General features: G+C 42.6%; 1 protein-coding gene across 3 annotated transcripts in view; it reads left to right on the plus strand.

Moving 5' to 3' along the window:
• The window catches only part of arhgap32b (Rho GTPase activating protein 32b), a 69269-nt gene that overhangs the window by 3442 nt on the left and 42244 nt on the right, over nucleotides 1-23583 (plus strand). For all 3 annotated transcript variants that reach the window (XM_058087654.1, XM_058087652.1, XM_058087653.1), the window contains exons 2-5: nucleotides 13065-13185; nucleotides 20720-20825; nucleotides 22284-22378; nucleotides 22814-22898. In XM_058087654.1, the coding sequence (XP_057943637.1) occupies nucleotides 13091-13185; nucleotides 20720-20825; nucleotides 22284-22378; nucleotides 22814-22898 (381 nt within the window). In that variant the 5' untranslated portion in view covers nucleotides 13065-13090. The remainder of the gene's footprint in view (nucleotides 1-13064; nucleotides 13186-20719; nucleotides 20826-22283; nucleotides 22379-22813; nucleotides 22899-23583) is intronic.

Genomic DNA, 23583 nt, shown 5'->3' on the forward strand with positions numbered 1-23583 from the left:
TTACTTCCCTAGTGCAACATTTCACAGTTGGCTAGACAAATGAGTTTGAGCCTCGGAAGGAATCACGCTGCTTGCGCCGTAGTATGAATATCGTGGACAAGCCGTGCTTCATTTTGTGTCTTGCGTGTCAAGGTCACGGTTCGGTAGGTACAAAGTGCAACAGGAAGGACTATCTGCGCTGTTTGGGTTTTGTTCATGGGAATAAATACGTGCAGAGAAATCCACAGTTGCATTCCGAGCATGTTGGAGCTTGATGTCATGCTGCCATCCGACCCTCGGAGTCGAATGCGTCACTCCCGTATGAAGATATAAATCTGTTTGCGTCTGTAAATGTGTCAAAGGGAAGGAAGCGTTCACATTCGAGAGCTTTTGCATTGCAGTGTTTCTCATACAATCATTCTCGAGACCCTATATGTGCCCTGTGATTGGCTGGCCACCATTTCAGGGTGTACCCCGCCTCTCGCCCAAAGGGATAGGGATAGGCTCCAGCACACCCAGTGACCCTTGTGAGGATAAGTGGTAGAAAATGAATGAATGATGTTTGCGCGCATGTTCTGGTCTAAAAACATGTTTTGGGTCAACATTTATGGCTTTCTGGAACAAATTAATTGTATTTACATTTTTTCTTATGGTACAGGGTCAGGCAAAATGATCTGACACATTTGTAGGTTAAATAAAACTTTCATATAATGCCATTTTGCTTTGTTTCTTTATAATGCCATTGTTTTTAGTTTATTTTTCAGCATCGCGCTTTCATTGTGGAAACGTTTATCAAAACAAACCAATCTGTAACTGCAACATAACGAGCGTTCCGTTTGCGCTTCAATCTTGGTAGACATGATCCCGTACCAGCTCGAAACACCATCTTATTATGGGTTACTTCAGAGCTACTGGATCTGCATTGAAACGAAAATCAACTGGCTGAAACATTATATGTACTTTTTTTGTTTCTTTACTTTATTTGCCTTTTATTTAACCTACAATGTTAATAATGTTAATACGATAACCTACAACTTAATGTGTCAGATCATTTTGCCTGACCCTGTATATTTTCAGTTAGCACCCGTTTTGGTTAGAGTCAGACCTTTTAGAACGAATTAATGACGCTAAGAAAGATTCCACTGTATACTAAAGAAAATATTCCATTCATGTATTTAGATGTCACATCCCTCCAGCATCGGTACTCACATTAATACTATGCAAGACCAAATGTGTTAGCCGTCAAAACTGATTAACAAGAGGGCTGTATTTGACCTTTCTTAGAGACTCCACACTGCCTCCCTGATGTTCTCTTATACACATGATAGTCCAAGACAAATGCACAGTATGCTCAGCTCAACTCTACTCTCTGTGGTTTGGGTAGATGGGTTTCCCTATTTTAATCAAAGCGCCTTGACGTACCGATGACGCGGCATCAGGAGCAACTGGGGGGGTTCGGTATCTTGCCCCAGGATACTCCAACACGGTCTTGGGAAGACGGACAAATTGACCCAGAAACCCACTGGATCCCAGCCATGCCGTCCATTGATTCAGTCAACGGATCAGTCGGAACTCGACACCCAACAGCAACGACTAAGGCGAACAAGCCTCACCTGTATTTACTTTCAGCATGTGCCGGTGTGTTGTTACATTTCGATAACAGCACACCGCTAACCAAAGCCGAGACAACATGCGAATACAACTACATTGTAATAGCTACTCCGCTTTCTAAGTCTTAGAAAGACTCAAAAATAATACGCAAAGTCAGAGTTGCACCCCCTTTTTAGCTCATTCAATTCCAGCCACTTTTCAATAAACAACCTCTTTAGCAACCAGCTATTTCCGGCGATTTCAACAATTCTACAGCGACATAAACATTAAAGATTAGACCACCAAAGTGAGCAAAATTTTGTTGACGTAACACAGATATTGTACCAAATCGACACGTTCTTATACTTTTGATATGCCCACATGATTTGTGAAAATGACAGATTGTTCACAAGTAAATCTGGCAGAATGGCCTTTTGGCTGCTCCACTTTGGGTATAATCCTCTTTTCATTTAAAAAAGGTACTGCACACAACATACAATACATGGAACAACCCACATCCGCGATGACACATCGAGTGTCTGAGTCAAAAATGATAGGAAATGTAACCAGCATGTGATGCAACATCCCGCTCAAGACACCGTTTTTTTCCCGTAGTCTCTGGTTTACAGTGGCGTTTTGTTTAAAATACCGATTATCCAATTAATCGACAACCATTTTGGTCTTCGATCAAGCTGTCTTCGGGCGAGAGGCGGGGTACACCCTGGACTGGTCGCCAGCCAATCACAGGGCACATATAGACAAACAACCATTCACACTAGCATTCATACCTATGGACAATTTTTGGAGTCGCCAATTAACCTAGCATGTTTTTGGAATGTGGGAGGAAACCGGAGTACCCGGAGAAAACCCACGCATGCACGGGGAGAACATGCAAACTCCACACAGAGATGGCCGAGGGTGGAATTGAACCCTGCTCTCCTAGCTGTGAGGTCTACGCGCGATCACTCCACCACTGTGCCGCAAAAATGGAAATATCAAATAAATAAATCTAAAAAAAATCGCTGTTTGTGTTTGGTTCGGATTAATTTGTTCTACCTCCGGTCTAATTTTCATTAGAAAAAAATTCTAATTCAATTCAAAAATTCAAAGTCTGAATTAAGAATCAATTAGAGTTTCATTCATGCAACAACGTAGACACAGACGTCAGAAAAAAAAAAGTATTTGGAACATTTGTATTTAGGTTCTGCAGTTGTTTAGAAATAGAAGTATTTATTTATTGATATGAAATAAATAGAAATACCCAGGAGACTTTCCCAACTCTAGGATTCTCCTTGGATTTTCCCATTGTTCTGGCCAATCCGGTGAGTGCTGTCAAACCAGTTGTTTCTATGCTGCCAGCTGCAGTCAATCATGCTCACCAACTATGCAGAAGTGTCACATTTTGCAGAGGTCCCATCGGTTCCACATCCCGGTTCCTCTCCGCAACTGGCAAAGCAACAGTTAAATGTGGGCGAGTTCTTTTCTGCATCCTTATTCGTGTCATCTGATGCTTTCTCATGTACACCCTACCGAGCCTCTGGGGGGCTGGGATGTCAGAAAAGTCACCTTGTTAATTCAATTCACCTTCATTACATGAATACAAAGGAGGATGGTGTTGGGTATCAGAGCGAGACACCATGCACTCTCGAGAACCGAACAGAGCTAGACTGCAGAGTCTACTGATTATTTTCTATGTTATTAAATTTGATGTTATTAAAGTTCCATTAAGAATGTTTGGAAAATCCAAATTGCAATATTAACTCGCTGTTTGTATTCACTTTATAATGATCTTTCTGAACGGCTTGTCATGACAACTTCATCCAGTCGATGGCATCGTAACTGTCCATAGTCGGAAGCATTGCAGTTTGCATAAGGAAGACCTAGCTTTGACAATACGGTACAAACAGATATATACGGTCATCAAACACAACCAAAATATAGCTGACACACAACAACAATGAACTACCGTTCAGTGTGGGTAACGACGGCTAGGTGCTAACAACAAACAACTGTTATTTATGAATGTAAAGATGACTGTATGGGTGTTTTTTCATATGTAGAGGACTCTAATAATATTAGAAAATGTATTTCGATGGAAATTCGATCGAATTTTCTATGCCATATCTATGAAAATGTTCAATTTATTAAGGACTCCGACCTCATGGAAATTCAAAGTCAGGTCTGGAATCAATTAACCGTAATAAACCTTGGATTACTGTAACGTAGACGACTTGTGTTGTCTTCACAAACCCTTCAACTGATTCAAAAGCGACCTACTATAATTGTAGTGACTGAAAACTACAAACGCTTCCTGGTACAAAGATACGATTGACAAGCGTCGTAACAACACAATAGGACAATCTGACCCTAATGCACCCGGACATCACGACACCCATCAACCTAATTAACAGAATTGGAACGAGGGCATTGGAAAGTGGACGTCCAAGGAAGGCACACGTTACAAACCAACGGTTTTGCCTGACTGGTCTTTTGGTGTCGGGAGCACCCACCCCCCCGGGCTCTAAAGTGCCCCACAGCTCTCAAGATCAGGAAACACTTCAGGTTATCCAAGGAATTAAGCAACAACCTTTAATACACTTTGAGTAATGTAAGGGTTACTACTTCCATAATGTCTTATATTAACTCATTTAATACCAACGTATTATTTCGTCTTTTATGTGCTTTTGCGCGAGTGGCAATTAGAGGAGATGATGCAACTCCCCACAAATGCATTTCACTTGAGAGCAATGTCAATCCATAAAAATGTTGGTATAGTTTGTAAAATCCAGCTGTCACAAAAGCAAAAAATATTTGTTTGTTTTTAGTGAGGAACTGATATTTTCCTGAAACTAACTTACTATATGTTCTACTGTTGATTGCAAAAGCTCATATCTTCAACGATGGTAAAGGGCGGGTCATTCCAACACCATCAAGGTATGGCGAGTTGAAGCTCAATGCCCCCCCCCCCAATCGAGGGGGGTATGTGCAGACAATTTGAAGAACTTCCTCTGAAAATCTTCCTCTAAAACAGAGACAAATCCTGCACGATTGATGTCATGTCTATTGAGAAGTTGCGACACGCTAACCCACCTACAGCCCCGTACTGGTAATCTCGCGTCATTGGAGAAGAATTAAACACACAGCAAATATACAACTGAATCGGACAATGTCGGAAAATGGTCGGTCCGAATTGAAACAAATTATCGTGTTGCGTTTCCATGGCTCTTTTTTCCCCTAAAAGTCATGAATGAGAGCCATTTTGCTGAATCTTGATCTCATTATCCACCACTGTGCCAATGAGAGTCAATGCCAGGATTGTTGGCAGCTCTTTTGGGAATGTCACGGCACCCTTTGAGGCTTGTAAGCACGCAGGGAGTCGGGAGCAATATGCTTTATCGCACTACGACTGGAGAGCCTGCAGCTTGGTTGAATGCGTGTGACAAGGTCTGCGGAAAGCGGCGTTTGTGCTACGCATAACTGATGAAGATGAGGAAAGGAATTAGCACAATGCATGCCTGGCCCCTCACTTTCAGCTTCTAAAGCTCGGGTCATAGGTCGTGACTGGCTTTGTGCATGGCCTCCAAGGCCAAGCAAAGAAACCTTTGTGAGGGTAGGATTCAAGTACAAAAACAAGAAAAATGAAAGCATTTGTCCGCACAATAAAGGAGTTTCAAGATTCAGTTCTTACACCACTTCTCTTATGTGGAGTCATTCTGTTTATTTTGTACAAGGTTGCCGCTGTCATGAAATGCCGTATTACTGCAATTTCTATGACTTGGTGGATTATTTATTTTATTTGGAGTTGTTCTGATAATATATGTTGTCTTTATTCATTTTCTACCGCTTACCCTCATTAGGGTCGCGGGGCTGGAGCCTATCCCAGCTGTCTTCGGGCGAGAGGCGGGGTACACTCTGGACTGGTGGCCAGCCAATCACAGGGCACATATAGACAAACAACCATTCACACTCACATTCATACCTATGGACAATTTGGAGTCGCCAATTAACCTAGCATGTTTTTGGAATGTGGGAGGTACCCGGAGAAAACCCACGCATACAGGGGGAGAACATGCAAACTCCACACAGAGATGGCCGAGGGTGGAATTGAACCCTGGTCTCCTAGCTGTGAGGTCTGCGCGCTAACCACTCAACACAAGATGTTGCCAAAAGAAACCCAAATCCAATTTTAGAGCCAAATCTAATTTTTAAATAAATGACAGTATGAGAGGGCTGCACGGTGGTTGAGTGGTTAGCGCGCAGGCCTCACAGGTAGGAGACCCGAGAGGGTCTCCGGTCTCATCATCCGGGAGGAAACCGGAGTACCCGGAGAAAACCCACGCATGCACGGGGAGAACATGCAAACTCCACACAGAGATGGCCGAGGATGGAATCGAACTCGCGTCTCCTAGCTGTGTGGCCTGCGCGCTAACCATTCATTCATTTTCTACCACTTTTCCTCACGAGGGTCGCGGGGGCGGGGTGCTGGAGCCTATCCCAGCTGTCTTCGGGCGTGAGGCGGGGTACACCTTGGACTGGTCGCCAGCCAATCACAGGGCACATATAGACAAACAGCCGCATGCTAACCACTCGCCAAATTTTTATATGTTAACCAAAAAAACATGCTAACCAAGGAGGATGCTAACCAAGGTGCCATTATATTTGTATAGGTATACAGCGTACACTGTCTACTTAGTACTTTCTGGGTGCATGCATGTTCATCCCAGATCCATTACTGTTATTTAATACAGTTACCAGAATGGATGACAGGTTGCTCCTATCAATAGTAAGTGTCTAGCAAGGTACACTTACCATTGTGACCATTTAGAGTGCAACATCTATTTTACCATAGATTATTTCTCATTATGAGTGCACTCAAAAGAATATATGTAGAGAAGTGCCTGAACTGACACACAGGCCAGGTATCCTATTGAGATTCACGTGGAGATGCTTGCTCATGGGAATGGTTAGCTGACAGACTTTTAAATCTTTCCCCTTGTCATTGAGGTCACTCTGCATGCGAGATAATGTCTGGGAAAAAAAGTGTCAAAGTCCCTGTCTGTGTGTATGTATATATATATATATATATATATATATATATATATATATATATATATATATATATATGTATTTCTGACTTGTTCAAGGTTACTCAAACGGAACAGATGGCATCGTAAAATAGCTAATTTGTAACTTTTTAAAGTTTATGTGAGTGACCTTTTTACGCCTTTTTCTGTCATGTTTTTCCATAGTACTGCCACACCGAGCATGATGTTTGCTAAATACAAGGATGAACCAGTCGTGATGTGCTATATATATATATATATATATCCCTATATTGACAGTTACTATGGTACCCATTATGTCATTGTATGGTTATATCACCTCGTACTCCGATACAAGGTACATTATTAAAAAAAAAAAAACAACCTGTATTATGGAAAGCAGGAAGTGAACAAATGTAACAGTTACTGATTGTAAAAGTACCAGATGGAGGGGTAGGATTTAATAAGCTTTGCTTCTTCCTACTCCTTTTGGACATGTGGAACTGTGAACTGATTATGTGATGCGTTCAATTGTAATGGGATGCATGTTCAAATGAAATAAAACCATTACCATTCCATAGGACACCTATTTACGTCCTTCGAAATATGGTTAACATTATTAGAGCCCTCTTGACATGAAATAACACCCCTATAAGATAAACCATTTAAGATAAATAAGCCCATGCTTGTGTGTGTTGTTATGAATGTGTTCTACCACTAGTGGAGCAGAGTGGTGGGTGGACAGGAAGTGATGTTTTCGCATGCAATGGGTTTGGGAACTGATTATGTGATGCATTCAATTGTAATCTGATGCATGTTCAAATGAAATAAAACCATTACCATTACCAAAATAGAGTTTTGACACATATATCCCGAATGCTGCCAGGACTGTGTTTGCATACTTAGCTGGTGGTTTCTTTATAATTGGGTTTGATATTCAAGCCTTTTTGCAGTCCCTGAAGTGGTCACCTTAATAGTGCAGTCATACCCAATGGAGAGTGGAAAACTTGCTGATTTGCTCCAAGAACTTGACGAAGAATTACTTCCGTGACGTCATTTTTTTTTGGGGGGGGGGGGGGGAGAATTTGCATATGAATGAGTTTGAACAGTCTCTGCTTTCAAATGAGGCGAAGGGATTAGACAAGATGGGCTGAGGACGTTTTACATTCTGTGCTCGTTAGAGGTGGAGGAGAGCCAGTTGTGTAACAAAAGGAGACAGATTAAGTGAATGAACACATTGTAATGCCGCATCCAACATCACCCTGCAGAACACCATATTACACAACCCAGGGTCTTTTACTTCCCGTTTTCCTCACGCTGAGCCTCTTCAAAGTAGGCCGCACATTAACTAAGATTGCATGACATTAATTATTAACATTATTGAATTAATATTGTTAATCCCTTCTAATTTCAGGATCATTTGGATAAAACGCAGAAAAAAAGTCATACCGAAAGTAAATGTTATGCTGTTCTCGAATAATTTGGCTCTTTTCAAATTCAAAGCTAACACGATTTTTTGTTAATCTGTCCATTTTAAATTTGCCGATATTTTTGCTTTCAAAATAACTACTTTTGATTTATGAACGCGAAAAACAGGATGGGCGATAGAATGAGTCCTGAACTAATCCCGTTTCTAATTTGACAGTTGTAGTACAAAGTACAAGAAGCAGGTTTTTCCCGAAAGTTAGAGCTTCAGACATTCCAAAGGAATGACCCATGGTCACACAAAGACAAAGTTTTCACTATGGGAACTGATTTGTTTTGGCGAGTTGAAAAAAATTGCGACCACACAACACATTTCCTTTGATTATGTCTACTATAGGCTGCACGGCGGTCGAGTGGTTAGCGTGCGGACCTCACAGCTAGGAGACCAGGGTTCAATTCCACCCTCGGCCATCTCTGTGTGGAGTTTGCATGTTCTCCCCGTGCATGCGTGGGTTTTCTCCGGGTACTCCAGTTTCCTCCCACATTCCAAAAACATGCTAGGTTAATTAGCGACTCCAAATTGTCCGTAGGTATGAATGTGAGTGTGAATGGTTGTTTGTCTATATGTGCCCTGTGATTGGCTGGCCACCGGTCCAGTGTGTACCCCGCCTCTTGCCCGAAGACAGCTGGGATAGGCTCCAGCAACCCCCGCGACCCTCATGAGGAAAAGCGATAGAAAATGAATGAATGAATGAATGTCTATATTGGGTAATGCGAGTGTAAAAGTGACTGTAGGGGTGCTATTTCATGTCTGGAGGCCTCTAATAATATTAAAAATGTTATGCAGAAGGTATGTAGAGTACCCAACCGTGATGATGGTGTACCATAACTCACTTAAATGTGATAAACAGTCACGAGACAAAGTGTACACCTTTTATTTAAGCTTAAAACAACACACCATCTGTTGTTTCAGTCTAGTCCCCCCCCCCCCCCCCCCCCCCCCCCCCCCCCCATGACAAATTTCTTATCTATCAGTAATCCGGGAAGGATACCAAAATATATGATTAAAAATCGTTTTCAGACATTTGACCTTGCCGCAGAATAGGCCAGAATGGTCCTGTTAAATGTGAGATGCAGTATCTTAAAGAGGAGCGAACCATGCTACTGACCTTTGCCTGCGTGGTATCGATTTAGCTGGGAGAAACATGAGTTTTTGAGCTAGGCTGCTGATCTGGGAACTGGATCTCGGAACCTTTTCCGCAAATAGAAATGCTAGTGCTTCATTCTAAACAATTGAATATGTGATGTTGCGGCGCACAAAGATGCTAAATGAATGAATGTACGTCTTTGCCAGTGGCCAGGCAGCGTTTACTATTTAATTGCAATGTAAGAACTTGTCATGTTTTGAAACCCTTTCTTTGGAATAGCTTAGGGGTTTATGACGTGATTCACTTTGTCCTTTTCTCTCCTGCATTTTCTAAAGCAGACTGTTGACTTTGTCCTGCTGACAAGCTGAATACTTTATGCCCCCACTCAAATATCCTGAAAGGAAAATAAGTTATTTAATGTCAAATGCTCATGAAGTAACCAATGTTTACCCCTATACAAACTCTATTTCCATTACCAGCATGCTGACGCACAATTGGAAGCGCAGCGTGGCAAGGATAAACACAGATAGCAGGCTAGTCACACACATAGAGCAGCTTCAGGTTTTTGTTGTGTGGCGTTTCAAACACCATGGCTGTGGGAACATGCTACATGATACCTATTTACAAGAAACACCACCGGTCATCCTAAAGCAGCCCCATTTTGTGTCTAAAAGTATGAATAGTTTGGTAGTTAGAGCACAAAAAAGCTGTTTTAACATTATTGGAGCTCTCTAGATATGAAATAACACCCCTATAGTCACATTTATACTCATATAACTCAATATAGTAGACAAAATAAGACTAAATAAGCAATTTAAGACATACTGTAAATAAGACTCATGCTCGTGTGTGTTCTTTACGGAATCCTTACGGAATTCTTACGGAATCAGCTGTCTTCGGGCGAGAGGCGGGGTACACCCTGGACTGGTGGCCAGCCAATCACAGGGCAAATATAGACAAACAACCATTCACACTCACATTCATACCTATGGACAATTTGGAGTCGCCAAATTAACCAAGCATGTTTTGGAATGTGGGAGGAAACAGGAATACCCGGAGAAAACCCACGCATGCACGGTGGATAACATGCAAACTTCACACAGAGATGGCCGAGGGTGGAATTACCTGCAAAAAGTTTTTTTTTCTACCTAATTATGCATTTTTGGCCTTGTGCAACTTATACTCCGGAGCGACTTATAGTAATAACTAAGAGTAATTAGTAATAACTAAGAGTATGAAGCGGCATAGAAAATGATCAAATATCTTATTTTCTAGTGTAAACATGACTATAGGGGTGTCATTACATGTTTGGGGGGCTCTAGTGATATTAACAACCATATTTAGAGGTATCACACAGGCTTTCTATGCCCTGAGTATAAAAATATTCCATTTAGAAATAAGGAATCCCATGGAAATTCACTGGTGATTGTCGGGCCAGGAACCAGTTAAACATGATAAACAAGGGATTACTGCACGTCAGTGCGGATACCAAAAGATTCGACTTTTAGCATTTCATTTGCCGCACAGAACATGATTGCAGTGACACCATTTGATAATCTATCATCCAGATTACGAGCCTCCTGGACGTCAAGATGTTCTTAATGCCTTGGGCATTCTCTGGTCAAAATAAAATGGCACATTTTACTGATTGGGTCACAGAGAAAATTCATCGCCAATGAGTTATGTTTTTTTTTCCCCCATAGAAATGAAAAAGAAACACCATTAGTCTGTTATTGCTAGGGCCCCATGAAATCTGTTTGTGGTTTTTTTTTTTCAAATTCTGTTTTTTAATCCGGGGCGGCACGGCGGTCAAGTGGTGAGCGCACAGACCTCAGAGCTAGGAGACCAGGGTTCAATTCCACCCTCGGCCATCTCTGTGTGGAGTTTGCATGTTCTCCCCGTGCATGCGTGGGTTTTCTCCTGGTACTCCGGTTTCCTCCCACATTCCAAAAACATGCTAGGTTAATTGGCGACTCCAAATTGTCCATAGGTATGAATGTGAGTGTGAATGGTTGTTTGTCTCTATGTGCCCTGTGATTGGCTGGTGACCAGTCCAGGGTGTACCCCGCCTCTCGCCCAAAGACAGCTGGGATAGGCTCCAGCACCCCCGCGACCCTCGTGAGGATAAGCGGTAGAAAATGAATGAATGAATGTTTTTTAATCCTTACATTTATTAATGCAATACATCATTGGTCAATTTTGGTCATTTCTATAGAGCTCTAATAATGGTAAAGAACATATTTCCAAAGCCATAAACGAACCAATTAACCTCTATAAACAAGTGTCGGTTTGTGCGAGATTCCGCGTTCAACAGTAGATTCTGTTGTTGCTGACCAATTCCGCGATTCCGTCCATTAACACGGAAATCATACGGGCCGAGATAGCCAACAAAAACGTTACAGATGAATCCAACTGCTGTATCTATAAGACGATATCTATAAGGTCACACACGTGCATATAACGGTAGGCAAAACACTGCAGTATACAGCTAAGGTTGTTTTGATTGAGAACCCTGAGGATTACATAAACACAATAACGTTCCTTTAGATGGAGAACCAGCTGCTTTGCCGTGTTCTGATCCTCTCCTCCTACACGTCTTGTTGTTTGCGCCCTCAACGACGTCTCCATTCTTGGTATACCTCTCCTGTGTTTACAATGCATTGAAGGAAGACGGGCACGGACTTGGAAAAGCTGATCTGTTTTGCAGTGTCGCAAAATTGGATATCATCACTGGGTAGATGGAGATCCACCATTAGAATTGTTTACAGCCATTTAAAGGAACCTATACAGGAGATACTTGATTTTCTTGGGAGTTACGTTCCGGAACCACCGGTGTATGTCAAACCCTGCCACCAAACCCTCCTAGCTAGCTTGACTTTGATATCCTCCGCCGATTTTGGATCGACATTTGCAATAAAAGTGACTGGTTGAATTATTGTATCAGATTTAGCTTCATAACCGCTCTGAAGCTAACAAGCTAAATGCTAACCCTTAAATCATTCATTCATTCATTCATTCATTTTCTACCGCTTATCCTCACCAGGGTTGCGGGGAGTGCTGGAGCCTATCCCAGCTGTCTTCGGGCGAGAGACGGGGTACACCCTGGACTGGTCGCCAGCCAATCACAAGGCACATATAGACAAACAACCATTCACACTCACATTCATACCTATGGACAATTTGGAGTCGCTAATTAACCTAGCATGTTTTAGGAATGTTTGAGGAAACAAACGGGGAGAACATGCAAACTCCACACAAAGGATTGAACTCAGGTCTCCTAGCTGTGAGTTCTGCGCGCTAACCACTCGACCGCCGTGCAACCGCAACACATTTCGCATTCTAAAATGTTAAATCGGTAAAAAATCACAAATGCACGACAATGATGATCAGATGAAGTCAAAGTCTAGCCTTTAGCCTGGGTGCCATGCTTGCTCTACAACCTTGCTTCCGTCTGTCGTGGCGCTGCTTCCACTTCCTTCTAAAGTGGCTAGCAGGAGTAGGTTGGCAAGTCGTTTCGCCGTGTACATAATCCACAGTCTTTGCCTGTTGTAATTCCAGTAATGACTTCATGTAAACACACACACAAATACTGTACATCAACGTATGAAATACACTGCATGATTTACTTCTCTTTACTAGCCCCTTTTTTAATTCTAAAGACAATCTAATTCTTTAATTTTTTTTTTTTTTTTGGTCTGCCATGATGCTAAACACCCCATCCACATTACCACCCTCCCTTTTTTATCATATTTATGTATTTATTTAATCTAATTCGTCTTTTTCCCTCTTGGCTTACCTCCACTCTCCCTCCCCTCCCACCTCTCTCTCCCACTCTCTAACCCGCTCTCTCTCTCTCTCTCTCTTTGCACTCCCCTGGCAGCTCGCACATTGCAGTGAGTCAGTATCATGGAGGCAGGCAGCGGGGCTGCCGCAGCGGTGGGGAGTGCGGCGCTCGGACTGCTGGAAGCCACAGCAACGTCCAGCCTGGACATCTTGGACAGGTAAGGCGACTGTACGAAGCCACGCTCTCACATTCAAGACCAAGACGTGTAGCGATTGGCATCGCACACAGTGAAGGGAGCAAGAGAGATGATGGTGCGCGCGTGGGGGAAGAGGACCACACCTTAGGTTTGTGGTTTGGTCCCCCTCCACCCCCCTGTGTTAGTTGATGTGTGTAGCCAGATAGGTTTATAGTGTTGAGTTCATGTGCAGACTTCCACACACGAGTGTGTCATCCACTGATTGCTGATTGAGAGGCAGATGCTCGGGATTTGGCAGTTTTGCCGCCCGCAGCGCTGCCGGTTTGAATGAGTGTGCACACACACACACACACACACGCATGTGCCGGGGTGTCGACGCGGTAGAAGCGGGTGTTACTCGGCTTCGTCTGTGCCTCAAGGAGAAACGATGCCAGCATATGTTTAGGGGAGAGGAGGAGGCATCGCGAGACATGCCTGAGCACAGTAGCGGAGTTGATAGGATGAGTTTGCACAGTCACCTCTCAAACCCCCCCCCCCCCCCCCCCTCGTTTATCCCCACACCCACAACCTCATCAGCCCATGGCAACTAGGTGACAGCTGTCAATAACTGTCACCACAGGAAAAGCCAACATTCGCTTAATTGACTGATCGCCACAACTTCGACTACCCCTGCCTCTCCCCCCGATTTGAGGGTCTGAGCGCATTTAGCTTCCAGCTAGTTACGTCATTGCCACAGCTGTACACTCACACCCGCTTATCTGTGCACGGTCACGATGAATACACACTCAAGTATTTATATTCACAAATGCAGTTATAGCGCACCCCTACGACACGCTCGGCCAAATATTGTTGGCAAAGCGCTAGGTGCTAACCGATTCACCCGTGTCGTTAGTTGCCTCTGCATGTGCGTTCATTTCCGGCCGCACGTGGGATATCGCTTCTCACCTCACGACTGAATTGAATTGTTGTATTTGCCGCCAGTGTGTTTCTAACTAAACTCCTACACCTTTCTGCGGGGATCTCCTTTGTTTAATCAGAGGAAATGAAAGCGTCAGAGAGTGGCATATTTCGCTCGACTTGTCTCATCTCGTTTTTGTTGCATCGTTGCTGTTCTACAGCAGGTCTGTGAAGTGGACGTCAACGTGTTTGTCATTCGTCCAAGTTGTCAGTGGTGAGTGTTGTGCAGAAGGGGAGAGAGTCTTTGGAGCACCTCACCATTCTGTTACTTTTAATAGTAATACCCAGTGCTTGAGGTTTTTGGGTGGGGTATGAGCGGCAGGTGGTACTGCAGTGTATACTACACAATAAGTAACTACATATGTAACTGCATTATGTCATTGTATGGTCATATCACCTCACACTTCGGTACGTGACAAAAAATTAAAAAAACAAACAATAAAAAAAACCTTAAACTATATTAGGAAAGCAGGAAGTGAACAAATGTAACAGTTACTGATTGTAAAAGTACCAGATGGAGGGGTAGGATTTCATATGCTTTGCTTCTTCCTACTCCTTTTGGACATGTGGAACTGTGAACTGATTATGTGATGCGTTCAATTGTAATCGGATGCATGTTCAAATGAAATAAAACCATTACCATTCCATAGGACACCTATTTACGTCCTTCGAAATATGGTTAACATTATTAGAGCCCTCCTCACATGAAATAACACCCCTATAAGATAAACCATTTAAGATAAATAAGCCCATGCTTGTGTGTGTTGTTATGAATGTGTTCTACCACTAGTGGAGCAGAGTGGTGGGTGGACAGGAAGTGATGTTTTCGCATGCAATGGGTTATGGTTGCCACAGTTTTTAGTCTGGATTTTTATTGGGGATTATTGTGGCTGTTGTGAGATAATTCAAACCGGCGCTAAAAGCTTGTTGTTTTCCGGCTATCAAACCGGGATCTTGGCCGTTGCATCAAACATTACAGTAACATTAATGACACCTGGCGACTTGTGTCGTATACTACATACTATATCTTGAGTACATCTCCTGAATGCCTTGTGTATTTTGCTTCATTTTGTCATTTTTATGTGTGGAAATGATGACTTTATTTATTGTTATTTTATTTAATGTATAGTAGATGTCCATATACCGTATTTTCCGGACTATAAGTGGCACTTTTTTTCATAGGTTGGCTGTTCCTGCGACTTATACTCCAGAGCGACTTATAAATGAAAAAAGTGTTTATGTTACATAAACACTGGACACCTTTTCTGTTCATGTTTATTTTTTGTGTAGCTGTGTAGCATATCTTACACCTATTCAGCCTGTTCTCTATTATTTTATTGTTAGAACTTGCCTTCCAAGATGACGTAATGTCTGTTTTGGTTAAGTAGTTTGTTAAATAAATTACCCGCAAAAAATGCGACTTATACTCCAGTGTGACTTATGTATGTTTTTTTCTACCTAATTATGCATTTTTGGCCTTGTGTGACTTATACTACAGAGCAACTTATAGTCCAGAAAATACGGTATATGAAAAGAGTACAGCTACTACGAGGAAAACGATGGCGTTCCTGGCATCGGGCGACCATTCTTGGTTGCTGTGCACTTTATTTTTGGTAAGAGGCTCAAATCAGGTCCCTGGTTTTGTTTTGTGTTTAAAATGTCAAAAATAAAAGCCCAAAGGAACTGATATTCAGTAGTCGTTTGGACTAAAGTTTTCATTTATATTTGAGAGAGGCTTTTTAAAGATGGGTGATCCACCTGGAAATTGTAATCAGTGCACTCCTAATACACTTGCACACACACATACAATCACAATATATACAAAATGTTGTCTTCATGTAGCTCAGTCCCCACCTGCTCATTGCACAACTGTTTCCACAGTCCTGAACTAGGTCTAAATCCTGCCCCAGGGTTACCATGGCAGCAGTAGCTTAGCATACATTAGACACTGGTCCAGTATTAATGCAGAAAGCCAGTGATTGAAAAGAACAGGAATCACAAAGGCTGAAAAGGAATGGAGTGGGGCCATAATTGTGAGGGGGGTGGGGGGGGGTTGTCTGTTTAGCCTAGTGTTTAGCATGTTGGCCGCACAGTCAGGAGATCTGTGTTTCCATCTCCATTGCAACATCTCTGTGTGGACTTTGCATGGTCTCCCTGTGCATGCGTGGGTTTTTTCCGGGTATTCCGGCTTCCTCCCACGTTCCGAAAAGGAGATTCTAAATTGTCCGTAGGTGTGAATGTGAGCGTGAATGGTTGCTTGTCTGCGATTGGCTGGCGACCAGTCCCAGGCTGAAAACCCCTTAACATCCTGATCATCTCGTTACCCAATATCATTTAGTCCCAGCCAGACCGTATTTACGCAGAAAGTAATACTCAGTGGAACACATCTGTTTTGGCCAACTCATCAAATCCTAGTCCACCTTCCTATTCCGGGTCACTGGAAAGGTCTTAAAATGTCTGGTTTCAAAAGGAATTTACTATGGACCGAGCTCTTTGAGACTTTATCCGTAGATTCTGAAAGTATTTGGAAAAATAAATCCATTTTCACGCCAGTGTCCTCCCCTCCTGGAGAGTGACCAACAGTCAGTGCATTTTGACCCCTGAAAACACCCGTACGCCTCGCCGCTCTCCAGGCACGCACCCCAGGGCGCAGCCACAAGCCCAACCCCAGAACCCCCGGACACAAACCCAACACACTGGTTTGCCATGCAAACTTGCTTTGTGTGGGAAACGACGAGCATCGTTAAGACTGACCGTTGTGGCGACTCGACCACTTGCCGTTATGGTAACGAGTTTTTTTGTGTGTGTGTGAGTGTGTGTGTGTAGTGGCACTTCCCATGTCGATGGACTGAAAGAACCTCTGCAACAGTCTTTAACTATTTTGGCACAGATTTCAAATATAATTGCAGATCTGTTTCCTGACTCCACTAGCTTGTATACTGTCTATCTTGAGGAACTAACTCATTAAAAAAAAGGTTCAGTTGACTGCTGACCATCGCTAACAAGACAAACCATTCTTTCTCAAGATGCAACCATTTCAATTTTGCGCAACGATATCCATCTTTTTTGGACTTTGACCTCACGCCAATACGCTAATACTTCTCTACAAGAGAGGAGAAATATGACCTTGATGAAGAACTACATTTGAAACACTTATATGCTAGGACTACGTTAAAAAGCCATAGCATTTCAGTATGTGGAATCAAACTATGGAATGGATTGAGTAAGGACCTCAAACAATGCACAACGATGAGCCAATTCAAGAAACAATACAAGCAGTTGATGTTTGCTAAATACAAGGATGAAGAGTCTTGAACCAGTAATGATGTGCTATATATATATATATATATATATATATATCACTATATTGACAGTTACTATGGTACCCATTATGTCATTGGATGGTTATATCACCTTGTACTTCGATACGAAAAAAACAATAATAAAACCTTAAACTGTATTATGGAAAGCAGGAAGTGAGCAAATGTAACAGTTACTGATTGTAAAAGTACCAGATGGAGGGGTAGGATTTAATAAGCTTTGCTTCTTCCTACTCCTTTTGGACATGTGGAAATGTGAACTGATTATGTGATGCATTCAATTGTAATCTGATACATGCTCAAATGAATTAAAACCATTACCATTACACCTGCTCCTTGCTAACTCTGTTAGCACATTAGCGCACAATTTTGTTGTGATACACAGACAACGGATAGGTGTAAGTTCAAAAATCCTTTTATCGCCATTCTCTTTGTCTCTCCGTCTAAAGTCATGAGTAAATGCGCAAGTAATAGCGACTTTTAGCTGACGTCAACAACCGCTTATGTCGACATACTGAAAGTGCCAATCCAAGGGATGTCGACTGTAATACATTCTATGGGCATGACTGCGTTTTGTAGGTCTTAATGTTTCAACAGAGTTGACTGGATGCGTAAATAATATTCCGACTGAACCCTGTGCAGCACTTTGAAATGTTCCGACAAGACACACAGATTGACTACAAATGGAATTTTACTGACAATGCATTGCCAGAAAACATCATACTGAGTTTGTCGTTTAAATTAAACCAGATTTATTTATTTTTTTTGCTCGTTGAGCACATATTTCTTTTCCCACATTTTTGCTTTCCCGCTGTGGCACCGCTGCTGCTGCAGCAGATGGGCTCCATTGAAAATGAATGAGAGGCCTGCATCCATGTGTGAGCTTGGCCAAAGGCTGTTTTGCTGCATCAACAAAAAACAAAAAGCCCCACATAAACCTCAGTTCCCTTTCACTTAAAACTAGTCCATATCTCGAAGGAGCTTCCGCTTTGGTCCAATGCAAGGAAAAGCAGGTAAAAAACACACATACACAAATTGCTGCATAGAAAAAAAAATAGGCAGCATGGTGACAAACGCATCGCCATCTAACATGTCATTCTTTTTGCAGTATTGCTAGCTTCTGACTCACAAGCTGGGTATTGTGCAACACAAGGCGTTGTGTCACGTTTATTGGACCAGTCTCATATGGATAGATACTGACATTGCCAACTGTTTATGGTGGGGGATAATTGGATAATGACACATACGTATGCGTGTCATTTTTATGGACGCTGTGTAAGACAAAAAGTGAGCAGAAGTCATTAACAGCAAATTTGAAAACAAATGAATGTGTGCTTTTGGATGCAGGGGGGTACTTCCGTGTTTCTAAAAGTATCCAGTAAGACCAGAAACGGTCTCTAGATTTAGACCGCTTTATATTATCTGAATAGTCTGTAAAGGTGGCAGCACTGAGCCTTCCTGCTACATCACCTACTGCAGGTGCCTATGAGTTATGATGCCATCTACTGTACAGAGTTATAACGGCCAGGTATGAGCGACGGCGTACAGGCTCAATTGGTCTCAATTGGTTCCGGACCTTACCGCTATAAGTGAATTTCCACAAAGTAACATTCACTTAATGAATAAATTTAAAATTTTCATAGTTAGAGCATAGAAAACCTTTGTATGACTTTTGCAATATGATTTTTATCATTATTAGAGCTCTCAAGACAAGAAATAACATCCCTATAGTCATCATCTTTACACTCATATTACCCAATATAGTAGATATAATCAGAGAAAAATAAGCCATTTAAGGCTGATGCGCGCGTGTTTCAATACTGTAAATGTCGCATGTGTGGACAGGAAGTGACTCAGAGCTCAGTTTTAGCTGCTGTCCATGTTGTTATTATTATGATGTTGATGATGATGACTATAGTTAATGTGTTATTATTGTGCCTGTTATAAAAATCAGTACTTACAAAATAATACAGTTAGCGATCATCCCATAAATGTTGTTATTGACAGCTAGCGGCCTGTGTAGACTTGTATTGCCTTACCCTGCGTTCACACTGAATCCGTTGCGGCTCCGATCCTGATCCAGTCCTACTTGCTGCAAAATACCACTCACACGGACTTCAAACACCCAAACACGATCAGATGACCGTGAGCAACAGCAGATGGTAACATTCCAACTGTTTTGAATATTTAGTTTTGTAATGAACGTCTACTGTGGTGTCTGTTCAGAGCAGGTGTTGGCATGCTAGGAGTTCCCAGCTACATGCCGTCTCACCAAGGAATGCCGGGAATGCCGTGACTGCCGCCGCACTTAAGAACAGAGAAGGCGATCGCGTGCATGCTAAATGCACCGTTGAAACGTTGCCGGTATCTGCTTTGTCTGCAAGGGTTCCACTTACAGTACATCTGTAGTCCTCGATCGTTAGCTTTCACTGATGCTAAGGGATGACAGGATCAGGATCTGGAGGATCAGGGAATGTGATTTTTTTTTTGTTTGGACTAACTTTTTCAGTGTTTCCCTGAGGTTTAAAGCTTTGGGGTGGGATTGGGCTGACGAATCCGACACATATTACAACCACTCCTCCACATTTGAAAAAGTCCTATCTCACTTAAATGATGTGTATGTTTACTTGACAATTTCTATGCACTTTAAGTCAGTCTTTTGCATTGAAACCGCTATTGGTAACATATGCTAACTGGCAGTGGGGTCTTTTATTTGTATGTAATTTGGAGAAAATTGCATACAGTGCGGTACCTCGGCCATCTCTGTGTGGAGTTTGCATGTTCTCCCCGTGCATGCGTGGGTTTTCTCCGGGTACTCCGGTTTCCTCCCACATTCCAAAAACATGCTAGGTTAATTAGCGACTCCAAATTGTCCATAGGTATGAATGCGAGTGTGAATGGTTGTTTGTCTATATGTGCCCTGTGATTGGCTGGCCACCAGTCCAGGGTGTACCCCGCCTCTCGCCCGAAGACAGCTGGAATAGGCTCCAGCACCCCCCGCGACCCTCGTGAGGAAAACGAATGATGAACGAATGCATACAGTGTCTTTCAATGACTTTGACTAATTTTGAGTCTTTTTATTGTTTTTTTTATGATGAAAGTTTGTGAGATGTAACTGTGGTGGGATATGCTACATGCTAGCAGCTTATTTGTACCCACCCCTGTAGTTTTAAATCATGTTCATGTTCAAAGTATTACAGACTCTTTTGGTGTCCTACCAAGTGAAACACATCCAATTTCTGTTTAAAATTTGTGTTCTGTGTTTATCGTCCCTACAGGGGCCTAATACTTGGACGTCACCTGGAGGAGGACGACATAGTGCCTGAACTCGCTCACATTCACCCCAGAGAGAGACCTGACTGGGAGGAGACCATTAGTGCCATGGTGAGACACACATACAGACAACCGCACAAGTGACTTGATTAATCTGTCTTCCCCATAAGCTCATACGGACGCTAACTGCCGCTAACACTAAGAAGCCTGTTCTTCATTTTAGTCCCCCTAATTCTTGGCTTCCTTTTCCAATCCAATCCAGCAACATTTAGTCTTTCTTTCTCTCTCGTCTCCGGTTTGGGTCTGACTTCTTGCAACAGTACAGTGGAAATGAGGCCGTCTCCATGGTAACATGCAGAGCCGCCTGTGGTCTCTGTTGTTGGTTGCTTCCTTTGACTGGGCAAGAGCGAGGGAAGCAACAAGCTCTCAGCGCTAATTAATATTGAGTTTAGAGGCGTGGCCTTTTCTGTCTGCTTGTCTTTGTTAAATATTTGATTGTGCACTTGGGTTGTACGAGAGCGCCATGCGCTATGCATGTCTCCGGTGGGTTCGACAAAGTGACAAGAATCACATCAGCCCCCTCCCCAGTTGCATAGTGTCGGCCATTGACTGTGGACCCCAGTGTAACCGATGCCAGCTGGTGCAGCCGTACAATGTAAAGGTACATCGGTAAACCGCCGGGTCAAACATTTTTCACTGCTGTGGCTGTAGGAAACCCCCCCTAATGTATGTTTTGTTAACTCCACAACATGGCATTAGCTGCATTATGAAATATAGTTAGTAGCACATATTGATAAATAAAAGCTTGTCTTTTAACTGGAGGTGGCAACAACAAAAGGCTGTCACATAAACACACTATACACATAAATGATCTATACTACGATCATAAATGGGCGGCACGGCGGTCGAGTGGTTAGCGCGCAGACCTCACAGCTACGAGACCAGGGTTCAATTCCACCCTTGGCCATCTCTGTGTGGAGTTTGCATGTTCTCCCCGTGCATGCGTGGGTTTTCTCCGGGTACTCCGGTTTCCTCCCACATTCCAAAAACATGCTAGGTTAATTGGTGACTCCAAATTGTCCATAGGTATGAATGTGAGTGTGAATGGTTGTTTGTCTATATGTGCCCTGTGATTGGCTGGCGACCAGTCCAGGGTGTACGCCACCTCTCGCCCGAAGACAGCTGGGATAGGCTCCAGCAACCCCCCGCGACCATATACCAGGAAAAAGCGGTAGAAAATGAATGAATGAATGAACAATCAAATGAACATTACTTCTTTTTGCACTACTGAAACACACACTTCACTGTTATGTCAGGTTTGACCCTGACAGTTTAAAAGTCACGCCGGACGTTGAGTCGACTGTTCCGGGCTATTAGCTCGAGGGTTAGCGCACTCGGCTCTCATTCATTGGACCTAGGATCTATCTATGCCAGGGAGGAATGCACGGCGGGCTGTGATCAACAATCATTTCCACACAATCAGAACATAACTGATCATTGTGCCGGTTCTGAGTTATAACCATGTTAGTTATTTAGTTTGGAACTGAGTTTGTGTCTGTGAATTTCTAGGCAAGAAGCGCAGAGATCCCAGAGCTGAGGACCGAGCCCCTCATGCGCTCAAGCAGCAGCAGCACAGCAAGCATGAAGGTCAAGAATGTCAAGAAGTTAGTAGACACCCTCCTCTACAAACACACATCCCTCTATCCGCCACCCTTTTTTTTCTTTCTTTATCACCTGCGGGTATTTTCTCCTGCTTGGGTTCATACGATTCCCAAGTGAATTTCTGTCTGCAGGCTCCAATGACTTCCTCTGTGTACTCTCAACTCCGCCTCTATTGGGGGTACAACGGTACACCGTATTCACGGCGCAGTATGAACCATGGTTTTAAGGTCACGGTTCACTTCACTTGTCTTTTGTCCATTTTTGTATTTCACCGGGAAGGTCAAATGTTCCCAAACAGGACAGAAAAATCTGATTCCGTACAAGAAAATGAGATACATGTATACAAATACATGTACCGTTACGCCCTTACCTGTCTACACGTTTTACTGTTGATGTGCTGCCATCAGTTCTGTGTTTTGTTTTGTTTTTACGTTTAGACTTTGCTTTACCAAGGGACACTTTCCGAAACTGGCAGAGTGCGCCCATTTCCACTATGAAAACGTGGACTTCGGCACAATACAGGTAAGTTTCATTTTATTGATTAGTTTATTTTTTATTGTTATGTCAGTGTTGGAGTACAAATCAATTGTTCACTGAGGGCTTTTTTTTTGGGCATGGTATGGTATGGTATATGCTGCATTTATTTACACGCATCATCACAACATTAGGGGCATTTTACTTTGTTTGTCATGGAGCGTAAACATCGGAACAGTACACATCAGTGGTGTGGACTTGACTCACAACGTTCGACTCGATTTCACACTATCATCAAACTCGACTTGGACTTTAGTCCGATGACTCGAAAATACTTGAGATTTTCAGTGAGTGTGTCGGGTAAAATATGTCCTCATGCAAAGTATTCAATAATTTCAAGCAAAATATGCATCTATTAACACCCAATCAGGTTTAAAAACAAACAAGGGTGGGGCTTGCATTTCTGTGAACCAGACTGATGCAGAGTGGTAGAAAGTCATTCACATGCAGTACAGCTAGGCAAAGCATGTAAACAAAGAGTAGTCGAACCTGACAGGAATATGATAGTTTTTATCAAGTGGGCTCTGATATGAACTGTAATTACATTCTGTAAAATGAAGGAACTTTTGGAAATTCAATAAAAATCGCTACCTTTTGTGTCCGCTTTGTGTCAGCTTTTTCATCAGCAAATTTGGAGGATGTGTCGTAATTTTAGTGATATGATATCCAAAGT

This window comes from Doryrhamphus excisus, chromosome 11 (assembly GCF_030265055.1).
Source record: "Doryrhamphus excisus isolate RoL2022-K1 chromosome 11, RoL_Dexc_1.0, whole genome shotgun sequence".
Lineage (NCBI taxonomy): Eukaryota > Metazoa > Chordata > Actinopteri > Syngnathiformes > Syngnathidae > Doryrhamphus > Doryrhamphus excisus.